The following is a 13,813-nucleotide window of genomic DNA, read 5'->3' as shown; positions in this document are numbered from 1 at the left end:
GCGGCCGTCTGAGAGCGTGTCGTTTACTGACAGGTGAGGCTGGTCTTTTTAGGTCTTACCTGTCGGGGAGAGCAGGCTGGGAGAGAGAAGCCCGTGAACGCTGTGAGGAAGCAGACGAGAACTGTCCTGCATCGCCACACCGAGAGAACGCTTGGGAGGACGACCGGGACGAGAACTGCACAGAAAAAACAGACAATATGTCATGAAATACCTTCGCATCTACATTGTTACTTGATCAGAACACTAGGTCACATGATTGAGAGATACGTTTTGATTGGTGAACACCAAATACAGGTCAATGAAACGACTCTCATTCATAAAAAAAAAAGATAATTAGAAAGGCAATGCAGAATTCACATGATGACACGGTATGATACATCACTCACAATACAATCATTTTTATTTCTTTATGTATAATTTCTTTTTTGATGAAGAAAAAAAGCCTCATTTAAAAAGGAAATTCTTCACAAGAAAATGTTAAATAGTTCTAATTTATAATTTAGTTATTAATAGGTATACTATTAGGTATACTATATGTCTACTATTATTCCTTAGGAAAAAAAACTTAAAATAATTGTATTTTTTTTTTTATTTTAATAGAATCTCTCTCTCTCTCTCTCATATATATATTAAAACCATTTTTTTTTTTTTTTTTTTTTGTTTGTTTGTTTGTTGTTTTTTTAAGATTGTGGTACAACTAATATCATCATTGGACTTTTTTTCATGAGAAGGGAAGGTTAGATCTGGTTGTAAAATTCCACGTGGTGTGTCTCCCTAAAAACCTAATAACATTTATTAACAGAAATGCTATTTGCCAAACAAAACAAAACTTTTGCCCTGAAAACTTTTTTTTTTTTGATTAAGTTATGTACACACGTTTTCAAGGCGTAAGACAAATATGTTATTACTTTTCAATTGATTATTTTCTAGAGTCATCTCATCTTCATTTTTAGAGTAATTAAATTGAATTAATTTTGTTTTTATTTTTACCTGTATGAGACCAACAAGAATACAAAGAGTACATTTCTGAGAAATTGGCTTCTTTCCACTTTTCTTAATCACCAACGTTACAATAAATGCTACAAATGTGGTTTTATGGAAAGTTGAGTCTCTTCTGACAGACCACTGAAAAGGAAAACTATTTTTCTATTTCTTTTTTACACACACATCAAACAAACATACATAAGGTTACCCATCATCCCCTATCATGATAGATACATGAACAAGCACGGCTTTAGAATCCCGTTCTGCTAACGTACAACACACCAGACAAATTATTCAACAAAAAAACACAATCACGCACACTTATCTCCCGCACTTCATTGTGAGACGGCCTTTCAAAGAGACAGGAACATGACAGTTCAAACCCTGTGCAAGGGTGCTGGCGGAGCAAAATAAGCCAGAGAAGCAAAATGCTAATTCTACTGCTGCATATCATTGGATCTTGTCCAAGTACATCAAGCAGCAAGGGTTTTTACCGTTCTATTAATACTGCAGTGCTAACAAACACAAACCAGAGAAGAATCACCTCTAAACAGATCGTAGTAAAGCAAACAGGAAGAATGGCACAGTGGGCAAATTGCTCTTAATAGTATTACACAGCAGTTTCAGAGACTATTACATAGAAGTCTCACAAGTAATTCATGGCAGCATACAATGCATGCACACACAGCCGAAGTAGACAACTGAAGTCAACACAAAACAGCATTTGCAACCAGTTTATATCCATAATGTGATGTACTTTCAAGCCCAACCTGAATGCAAGTTTGCTACTGAGAACAAATGAAATATCAGCACCAACTTACATTAATGTACTTAAATTACTGTTAACATGAACATAAAAAATTTGATGTCATTTGTTCATAGCATTAAAAAATATGTTTTGTTAATTGCAAATTTGTGGAAATGTTTTATTATTTTATTTTATCATCACATCACACCAACAACACTCTCCAACACTATAACGTATTTGAGGTTTTCAATTAAGTGTTACTTTGGGGTGGTGCTATAGAAGGCTGTTTCTGTAATATAATAAAAAATAATAATAATAAATAAAATAAAACAGATATATCTCAGAAGTTTTATTTCACAATTCTGAATTTTTTCTCACAACTGCATCTTGCAGTTGCAGAATCATAAGGAAATTATTATTCAATTATTTCTCAAATTTGTAATCTGAATTTTGAGTTTATATCTCACAATTCTGACTTTTTTCTGAAAATTGTGAGAAAAAAAGTCTGAATTAAATCCAATAAAAAGTCACAATTACATGAAAGCACTCTATACAGATAAATATTAATTAATAATAATGATTTATTTATATTTAACAGTAAAAGTAATTTCCAACATAATATTTTAATCATCTTTAATGCAATGATAACATAAATGCATATACATAAATAAAAAAGTTATCATTATATAAAACTATTATTTTATTTTAAAACAATATGTATATGTGTGTGTGTGTGTGTGTGTGTGTGTGTGTACATATATATACAGTACAGACCAAAAGTTTGGACACACATTCTCATTCAAAGAGTTTTCTTTATTTTCATGACTATGAAAATTGTCGAGTCACACTGAAGGCATCAAGGGCTATCTGACCAAGAAGGAGAGTGATGGGGTGCTGCGCCAGATGACCTGTCCTCCACAGTCACTGGACCTGAACCCAATCGAGATGGTTTAGGGGTGAGCTGGACCGCAGACTGAAGGCAAAAGGGCCAAGAAGTGCTAAGCATCTCTCGGGGAACTCCTTCAAGACTGTTGAAGACCATTTCAGGTGACTACCTCTTGAAGCTCATCAAGAGAATGCCAAGAGTGTGCAAAGCAGTAATCAAAGCAAAAGGTGGCTACTTTGAAGAACCTACAATATGACATTTTCAGTTGTTTCACACTTTTTCGTTATGTATATAATTCCATATATAATTCCACATGTGTTAATTCATAGTTTTGATGCCTTCAGTGTTAATCTACAATTTTCATAGTCATGAAAATAAAGAAAACTCTTTAAATGAGAAGGTGTGTCCAAACTTTTGGTCTGTACTGTATATATATATATATATATATATATATATATATATATATATGTATTTACAGTGTATTAAATTTCAGCCCCTGGCCTAAATTTTACTCCACCACATCTTCATTCTCTAAGACCTCAGTAGTGCACTTATGTGTATTTTCAAGTAATTACATTTCAGACTTTACTGCAGTCAAACAATTCCAATAAACAGAAAATTAACTAGAAGCCGAAAGGATCAATGGTAAACTTCAAACGACCCCTTCAGCGCCCAGTTCTGTCCATGAGACACCGTACTGACCTTCCTCCCTTTCCTGCCACAAGATATCCTTGTTTGACTTGCTGATCTGTTGACAAGCTTGTCATGGTCCATGGCAAACGGGAATCACTTTGGAACGCCACATTACTAATCCAATTAAAAACTATGGACAGTGGAGCGTGGTGGAAAAGAGAGGCAATCAACATGACTCACTTTAGCCGTTGTAGTGCCTGTAAGTGGAGAGCAGTCGATGGAGTTTACCGTACTGTAAAAAAAAAAACACGTCAGCACAGTTTGCCAGACCACAATTCCTCTCTAGTGCGGATAAAATGAATGGAGTCTTTGAGTCAGGGAGAGTTTGACAAACTACTTTTTAGCCTTGTTTTGTTTGACTTTTTACTCTGAGAAAATGTTTCATTGAAAAACTCACTTTACATGACATTTTGCACATTTTATTAACAATGTAGAGGGTAACGAGACATGACGGGCAGATTCGAACTGATGTTTCCCACGTGAACATCTAACTACTAGGCCACAGGTGAGAAAGAAAATTCTTATAATTTATTGTTATTGAAAATAAACCACAAAGACCTTAGTGTGCAAAGGCCTGAGTTTGTTTCAGAGTTGGTTTTTATATCATTCTGACAAAAGCCACGTTGGAAAACAATCAATTACCTCAGAGTTCCGATAACACAACTCCATTTCCTTTGAGGAAAGCAAATTAGAAAACAGCATGGTGGGGCAGCAAATGATTCTGTGGGGTCACTGTGGTGCAGAAAGAAAAATCAGCTTAACGTCAAAAGATCCCGCCTTTGAAGACGGTCAGCTACTAACTTGAAATCGCACATCGTTGAATTTTGAAAAAAAACTTAAGTAGACGTTTCCGTTCATGCTTAAAGCGAGGTGGAAAACCATTTCCTGTAAAACTCTACATCGATATACTGTATACGTGTTGAAGAGCAAGAAGTGTTCCTTCTTTCCTCATTTGGAGCATCTGACTCACTTGCTCCTTTCGAGCATTCCTAATCGAGGCGTGCCCCAAGTACAAGATAGAAAAAAAGCTAACATGCTGGAGTCGTTAGAAGTCTGCAGTCAGGCGATTGTGCGTGAACAGGCACTTGACTCCCGCGGGACTCTTAAAGCTATTTTCTTATTTAGCTCCACTTTGACTGGGTATTGTTAGAGCCCGAGCAGTTCTTTCCTCACTTGTGACAGGTGCTTCCCTTATATAAAACCCATCCTTTCATTTCCAAGAGCGCTTTCGGAAAGGTATAGCCGTCATGTACTCAACACAATGTTCCAGAAAGAGTACTGGAATTCTAATTGTGTGGAAATATGGGACTTAGAATGGTTACTACGAACATAGATATAGCACTGAAATAATGATACTTAATAATGAACTATTTAAAGGGGTCACATATGACATTGCTCAAAAGAACATTATTTGGTGTATTTGGTGTAATGCAATTTGCAATTTATGCAGTTTAAGGTTCAAAAACACATTATTTTCTACATAATGTAAATTATTGTTGCTCCTCTATGCCCTGCCTTTCTGAAACACATAGATTTTTACAAAGCTCATCGTTTTGAAAAGTGAGGTGTATGCTGACACATCTGAATATTTAGGTTGAACTGTTCTGAAAAAGGGTTGTAAATACAACTTAACCACTGATTTTTACTTGTGTTCTCTTTTGGAAGGCCAAACAAAGTGGTTTCGAGAATATGCCTTTTTTCTTTGCGTGAACATTTTGACGGCGTTATGCAAATTTTCCCACATCGTGATGTAGATATGTGGGGGCGTGTTAGAATGAGACATTTTAGGTTGGCGTGGTTGACTCTTTAATTTTATAAAGAATATCTCTTTGGATTTGAGACTTTAGTCTTTGCAACCTTGAAGATCTTCTTTATGCACCAAGAGCTTGTAACACTCCAAAGAGTAAGGAAAAGTTGAAATCGCATCATATGACACCAAATAATTCAATTCAGTATATTTGTTAGGATTATTTGATTAAATTGGCCAAAGTTTATTTCTATATAAAAAAAAAAAACCAAACAGTTATTCCATAATATTACAATAATTATGCCTAATAAGATGATATTATATGGTTATGCAAATGCTTTAAACAGGTTATTTTAGTGTATAAAGGTCACAGAGCATTAGAGGAAAACCTGATCAGCACATTTTGGACCCCCTGAGTACTTGATTTTGTGCTGCACTTACCCATGTTTTTACATTAAAAAAGGGAAACATCCAATGATTTCAAAATGTAATGTTGCATGGATTTATAGTAGTTCATATTTGCATCATATGTCTTTTATGATATTTTTTTAATTGATTTATTGATGCACTTTATCTATAAATGGAAGCCCATTAAACAAAACTCACTTGCTGAAAAAATACTTGCTGTGCAAAGAAAAGGTTGATAATTAGCAGTTATCTGGGTATTACACTTTAGTATTGTATAATTATCATTTTTGATTATGAAAACTGCAGTGAAAAATTTCCATTATCTGGAAAGAAATATTCTCCAGTTGAACAGACACCAATATAAATCAATTTAGTTGAACAGACACCAATATAATTTTTTTTTATTAAAGGTATTTTGGTGATGATGCATAAATGGTATGCAGTACAAGTATTGTGTATTTCCTGGAAAAGATAATTGAGCAGTTTTACGACAATTGTCAACAGTTTTATATATTTCATAGACTAGTTTCTGCTGCCATAATTAAGCTAAGCATCCAACAATGTGGAGGTGACAATATCCAAGTTCTTGGGTTGTTACTGTAAAAATAGGATATATAAGAAAGGCAGAAACAGTATGAAGCCTCCTAATCAGAGTGCCCTGACCTTCTCTCCATTAACTGGTTGTATTGCAGGTCTATTGAAGGCTTCTTGTCAGTATATTGAACCGGGACCCTGTGAACCACCCAGTTCTTTAGTCAATCTGACTTTAATGGAGCCTCTTACACCCTGAGAATTCCCTGATATGGGAATATTTTTCATCTCCCTTTCCCACTCGCAGGCATGATGCCCATGTGCGTTCCCTACAGCCACGACAGACAGAGCAGTGAGTATACAAATCACACACACAAACACGTACACACTCTCCTCTCATTCCCGTATCCCATCGGGGTGGAGGAACAGATGGCAGTGAAAAGTCATTCACACGTTACTGCACGTTCCACACGCCGGAGAAGAAAACCCTGTCAGTGCGCTCGTCGCAACCAATCACTCTGCTCAAATCCCCGGCGACAGCATCGCGCTCTGCTGGGGACTGGCGAAAACTGGGTTACTAAGCACTTTTTATTCTCTCCCGGATTCGTAAATGTGCCCTTGTCATCTTTTAAATGGCCTTATTCAATATTCATGAACAGGCGACACCTGCTTGTCTCGCTGAGACAATGTGGCTGAAAAGATGGGGGCGTGGCCACACGGAGGCTCCAAGGTAGGTGAATCAAACCACACCCATTTCTGCAGAGTGGGCGTGGCTTAATAGTTTGTTCACAGGATCAAACTTTGTTTTAATCTTCTTATTTAGAGAGAACTGTCCGTAAAATAATATTTAGCCCAAGAAGAAGAAAAGGCCAAGAGTTGGACCATGGCCGGAGGGGGGTGAACAGGGAGGGAAAACAAAATCAGATTTCCAAAATTATAATGGAAAACGGTTTTAACAACAACAAAGACGGCAGCTGAGGCAAGAGAAAAATGTTCGAGTCAGGGTGCCTTTGAAGATATTTAATTAAAATCTAATCCTGCATTCTTAAAGGCTCACATAAATTAAGCTGTCAGTCAGGAGATTTATGCATTCACATTTGCATATTGCATACAATTCATCAATTACTCATGTTTGAAAGGCTTGAGTATCCCAGGGAGAGGAGCTACCAGTGTGCCAGCTCAGAGAGACAGACAGCGAGAGAGAGACAGCGTGTGGGAGAGAGACAGACAGAGAGGATGATGGGGCTCCTGGTTCCCGCTGATGCCCAAGAGGAGTCAGTCTCCATATGTCCATGCATTCAACCAATACTACTCAAATCCTTTCTCTTGCAAACGTACACACACACACACACACAGACTGTGTGTGAAGCTGTCTGGTCTCAGACTGCCACATGTAAAGCTCTATTCTCACAGTCAGACAACTGCAGCTGATTTCATTCTGCACTTTGCTCTCAGTGTTGTATAACTAAACTAATTAGAGTACACTAAAGCGGACCACAAGTACATGTGGCAGACACAAGCAAAATGATTTACCCTTTACAGAATAGTTTATAGAGAAACATTCTTATATCTTCAATATGTTATTTCGTGACTTAAAGTCTCTCATGCTCACCAAAACTGCATTTATTTGATAAAAAAAATATATATATAAACGTGTGATTTTTTTATTTTTATTAAAACTTCTATTCAAAAACATTATTTGTAACTTCACTTCTTTCATTTCTATTAACAAATTTTACAAACTAAAGTAGGAAAATTCTTCAAAGTTTCATCTATTTTCTTTGATATTCAAAGATATTGTCAATAAAGCTTGTATTATCTTTCTATGGAACTGTATTTCAGTACAGTCAAGGTCACACCTGACATTTTCGGGTATGTATGTTCAGTCATCGCTCTTTCTTATAAAGCCATCCAATATTTCTCAGATTAAAGGCCAATGCTTTTAATTTGGGAAAGGCTTTGGCCATGGTAGGGCTGTTTTTTCCCCACAGGCTCGTCTCACACTGTGTTCCATTATCTTGATTGCGATTGTCAGACGAAGTCTATTGTTAACCATAACTAGCAGTTTCGCTGTCGGGTTGTGGCAAGCCAAATGCAGGGCAGCGCAACCGAGTAGATGCCAAGAAATTAGGACAACCGTCTCCAACCACCTACCGGTTGGCTAGTCGAATTTCAAAGTAGATGAAGTGTTTAATAATCCGTGGCCAAGAAAAAAACTAAGACTGGCATTAACGCTGGTAGCTTATAGGAACTTTGCTTAAGAGGCATGTAAGGATATTTCAGAAAGCCGATTATATACTGAATATATATATATATATATATGTATGTGTGTGTATATATATATATATATATATATATATATATATATATATATATATATATATATATATGTATATGTATGTATATATATATATATATATATATATATATATATATATATATATATATATATACACAGAACATTTTCTATATAATGTATTTTTATAACAAAAGTATAAATATGATACATCTCATCTTATCATTACAATAAAAAAAAGCACAGACTATTTTTTTTGTCCAATAAATCTTTTTTATATATAGCATTAAACAAATAATATAATTCTTGTTCACAATAATAAAACCTGATTAAATAATAATAATAAAACATTTTATTTATAATACGCTTTTCTAGTACCAAAAGCACTAATTAAAGATTAAAGATGAACTATTAAAATATACCGTTTAAAAACAAAATGATTGCACAACAGGCCAGTAGGTGGCAATATTCATGACGACTGCAAATCACCATTAAACAAAATAAGAATAAAGAAATATGGCATGCTTTTTTTTACCGTTTGTTTTCATGGTGATTCTTTTCATGATAAACATAAGAAAGGTTTGTGTGTTGGTACAGTAAATTAACTTTGCTTGTTGCTATGTTTGCACGCGTTCAGTATCCACCTCAAGTATATTAAGGTAATTTAGGAAAATTAGAGGCCTGTCTCTTTACCTAAATTGGATTAATAAATTCTGAATTGTGTTTGTCGAGGGGGCGCCCTAACAGATGACCTTTTATCAGCTAATGACAGTAAACAAAGGTGTGCTTTTCTAAAATGCCGGCTCCTGGAACGCCACCAGAGAAAGGTCAAACGCTCAGAACGACAGAGTCCCTTCTATGTGGCATGGTCTCTTTCGCACGCATACTCACATATACACATGCTGTCCGGCCCTCACAATGTTGCTTTTGTTCTGCGTTATTAACTGAGAGAATTCCTCCGCTTCAAGCTTTTATTAAAAAACTCGGTGCGGCTGTGCGCAAGGAACCGGTACGGCCCAGAAAAAAAAAACAGCACATCTCCTGAAGAAAAATCTCCTCTCGTGGATTTCTTTCCATTCTGCCTCTGTCTGACACCATGTAGCTTTTAGCTTAAGTAACCGCCGATCAAAAAGCTTCCCTCCTTCTCTCAGCAGTGCCACTACAGAGCTACTGATGGTATTGAATAAATGTCAGATGTCTTCCCCCCTGCTGTCTGCTCCGAGAGCGAGAGGGAGAGGAGCGAGAGAGAGGTGTTGCCTTATTCATGGTGGGCGGCCGGGCGAGTGGGGGAGGGAGAGTTTGTTTGCGAGCCATTATCTTCAGCCATCAATCACTTCCGAGGAACGCATGACACGAGCACATCATTGGATTGCACACGGGAGCCTGTGTGTGTATGAATATCCATAACAATATGAACGTCCGGTGAGATGATCTTTATTTCTAAATGACACACAAGGCCCTGACACATGCTGCTAAACAGCGGGCCTGCGTGGAAACCTCTGCGGATTTACACAGAATTAGTATGTACGACATTCAGAGAGTTCTACACGTCCACCCACCTCCATTCCACAATTAATGCAGAAAATGCAATCAAAGTGCACAGGTTACAGTACACGTGAACCTTCTGAGCACAAAACAGGTCCACATTTTCAAGATTATATTCATAATTTTTTTTGTGTTGAGTGAATTAGGAAGACACACACACACACACACATCATCCATCCTCCAAAATGTCTGTTCCAGCTGAATTCACTGTTTAATCCGTTCTCTTAACACACGCTCACCTCTTTTTTTCCAGCCCTGCATCTCTGTGATTCTGTATTGACTCTTCACTGAACATATGATGAGCCGGTGATTTACCACACGGGGGGGAATGGATGGACACAGAGAGAGAGAGAGAGAGGGATGGGAAAGAGGAGGGAGAGGTTGTCGTCACTTGACAGCTCACTGAGATACGACTCAATGCACGGCTCTTAAAAATAGCAGCTCTCTGATAAACAGCACGCTCTCGCTTTAACCCGCAGCAGAGACGCCGGACACAATGTGCCTGACTGCGCTTAAGTTAAGACGTGATAGATTCAAAGCATCCCAGCAATGAGACTCGCTCTGACAGACTGTTAACGGTGTGTGAGACAAAACAGACAGAGAGATTCCTTATCTTTGTATACACACACACACACACATTGATGGTATGTTTTACCCATGCTGCTTTAATACACACTCGTATCAATCTAAGTAAGTTTGATCTCTTTTTCCATTCCACCTGTTTATCAGTCTCACTCCATCCATCTCTTGTAAGCGTTGCATTTCTTCCTGTCAAAGCGAGACTTGAATCTTTGAAGTAAATGTGAAATCATTACCGACCCTTTTTACTTTTCTGTGATATGATTTATCAGAGCACAGAATTCTGAAGTCTATACATATAAAAAACCATATAAAAACATGGTCTCACATTCCTTACTTTTTATTGTCTTCAACAACTTCAGACATTAAAACAAAACTCCTTATTAACAGGCTTGGGGTTATAATAATTATTATTATTATTAAATAATAATTAAACATAACAAATAAAACCCAGAGGGTTGTAGGTAATATTACTACAAAAAAAATATGGATGCATAATCTCAAAATTAGATTGCTAAAATATATTTAGTGTATAATTACACAACTGTTAAAAGTTTGGGGCCATATTAAAGTCTATTGATCAAATATACAGTATTATTGTGACATTTTATTACAATTTAAAATAATTATAATTTTTAAATAGTAAAAAAAATTAAATAATAATTAAAATAATAATAACAATTATAATAATATTATATATATATATATATATTCCCTTGAAGGGATCATTACTCCAGTCTTCAGTGTCACATGATCCTTCAGAAGTCATAAATATGCTGATTTGTGCTCAAGAAACATTTTTGTTTTTTACCAATGTTCAAAGAAGCTGTGCTGATTATTTTTGTGGGAACTATAATACTTTCAGGAGCCTTTGATAAATAGAAAGTTAAAAAGAACATTTAAACCAATATTTTGTAACATTATAAATGTTTTCACTATTACTTTGCTGAATAAAATAATTTATTTCTTTGGTAACACTTTAGAATAAGGTTCCATTAGTTAATGTTAGTTAATGTATTAATTAACATGAACAAACAATGAATAATACATTTATTACTGTATTTATTAATCTTCGTTAATGTTAGTTAATGAAAATACAGTTATTCATTGTTAGTTCATGGTAATTCACAGTGCATTAACTAATGTTAACAAGCACAACTTTTGATTTAAATAATGCATTAGTAAATGTTGAAATTAACATGAACTAAGACTTATAAATGCTGTAGAAGGATTATTCTTGCTCAGTTCATGTTAACGAAAGTAGTTAACTAACATTAACTAATGGAACCTTATTCTAAAGTGTTACCGACTTTTTTAAACTTATGAATGTTAGTAAGTGTATATAAAAAGTGTCCTGAAAATGTAATAATTACTTGTAAACTTCTATTCATCCAATTTGACTGAGAGCATACAGTTATCAGTCAAAGCTAATAACAATACAATATTAAATATATCAGTTTATCTATATGCGCAAGATGAGAAAAGCAAAAGATTGTCCCAAAAAAAGAAAAAAACTGCCATTGACATTATTTGTACATTTCTATTTTTCAATGGCTGTCAACTGTTTGGTTACCCACATTAACATAAAATGCAGTAAATGGTGACAGAATTGTAATTTTTCAGTGAACTATCCCTTCTAAGAGCAACAAGTGCAATCTCATGTTTGTGTTCAGACGAACTGAATGATTAGGACAAAATGTGGCTCACTATCACTTGACTATGGGCTCGTTGCAGACGACATGACTTTACGTTAACCGTCAACTTAAAGCAAACAATTTAGATAGCAAAATGCATTGAACCTTGACCCAGACAAACACACACACTTTTTGACCTCAACACACACACACTTCTCCTACGCTCTCTCAAGTCGCCAGGTTGGGATCCCACACAATTAAAATAGATCTGCTTCCCGTAATTCTATCACTCTCAGCGCCAAAGCTGACAGCAATCGGCTTTCTTCCTACCCGACACAACTAGTGGACGACGAGGACTTTGTGGACCCCGGCGGACGGGATGATGTGTGAGTTGGGGGGTTTGCCTTCAGACAATAGCGAGGGTTGGCACTTAGCTGTACGCGGATTAAATTCTCTGACATTATCAACCCGCCTGCTGAATCCGTGCAGGAGGCGGGAGGAACAGGGGTCGGCAAGATGCAGAACAAACCTTCTATCACTGATGCTCGACATCTCACCGCGGATTACTGTCACTCACCGCCGAGAGAAAGAGAGAGAGAGGAGGCGAGAGTGGGTTACTCTCATTTATTTAATAACCCGCACCCTAATCTGTTTCAGAACAGAGGAGGGAGGGAAAATGTCATGGGAAGATGTAAACACTAAGAGCCGGTGGCTCTTGTACCTACAAACAGTCGTTTCCAAATTGAACAAGTCCTCTGCTTCATCTGTGTGAAGACTGGGGATGCTTCTTTCTCCGGCTGTTTTGGTTGAAGCATTTTATTTTGACCCGTGTACTTTTTTCCACACACGATTGGAACAGATTAAAATGTTTCTGAAGTTCTCATGAGAAAATATAGCAGACAGCAGCTATTTTTCCAGAGGAAGGCTTTATGAAGTAACAAAAACACCCCTCTTAATGCACCATGAGCTTATATTCCAATGCATTTGCCAAACACTTTTATCTAAAACGAGGGTGCACTGCATTTATCACTTTGCATGTTCCCTGGGAATAAAGCCCATGATCCTAACCAATGATGATTGCTAACACCACAACAGCATACAATAAAAAATTCATGTCATTTTAATAGTAAAAGACCTCAAGAGAACTGTTGATTGATTAAAGATAAGTTCCCTTATTTACTTAAATTCAAATTTAATTAAATGGTGTCTTGTATTTGTCTGAAAGGCACTATGCACCTTCTATATAATAGTATTTACCTCATATTGGGGAAAAGCTATGCTTGTGATGAGTTTTGATTCATCAAGTGGCTTTTTGATTACCATCTGTGTTTTTGGTGGCGGTTCTCAGTGTATTATGAAGGTACTAGGTTAGTATATTAACATTATATCAGTTAATGAAATCCAGGTTTAAGTGTAAATTTAAGTTAAATCTGTAAAATCTAAATTGTTGCTACTTATTCATTACGATAAAGTTCTGGCAACCACAGCTGCTGTTTTTGTTGTACATTTCAGTTTTTTTTCTTTACCTGTGGAACCTTCAAAATAAAAAGCCGAAAAGTTAAAGTGATTCTTTCTTAACTCTCTGTTCTGCACGGTGAATTGCCTGTAATGATTTAACCAGATTACACGACTTCATGTTCAACACACTGAAAGCTAGAGTGCAGAGTCGGGCAAAAGGTCAGGATTAGGGACTGTTTACAAGGCCGGGGTGAAAGGTCACAGGTCAGGGGCTTAAGACTCACAAGTTCAATTAACACAGTAA

The 13,813-nt window shown here is 36.3% G+C and overlaps 1 protein-coding gene across 1 annotated transcript in view; it reads right to left on the bottom strand.

Moving 5' to 3' along the window:
• The window catches only part of LOC127942014 (dachshund homolog 2-like), a 135,738-nt gene that overhangs the window by 71,967 nt on the left and 49,958 nt on the right, over nucleotides 1-13,813 (bottom strand). Inside the window, exon 2 of the mRNA XM_052537525.1 lies at nucleotides 60-175. Within this exon, the coding sequence (XP_052393485.1) occupies nucleotides 60-175 (116 nt within the window). The remainder of the gene's footprint in view (nucleotides 1-59; nucleotides 176-13,813) is intronic.

Source organism: Carassius gibelio, chromosome A21 (assembly GCF_023724105.1).
Source record: "Carassius gibelio isolate Cgi1373 ecotype wild population from Czech Republic chromosome A21, carGib1.2-hapl.c, whole genome shotgun sequence".
In the NCBI taxonomy this organism is placed as follows: Eukaryota; Metazoa; Chordata; class Actinopteri; order Cypriniformes; family Cyprinidae; genus Carassius; species Carassius gibelio.
Note: the sequence above shows the minus strand (reverse complement) of the source record. Positions and strands in the feature narration are given on the sequence as shown.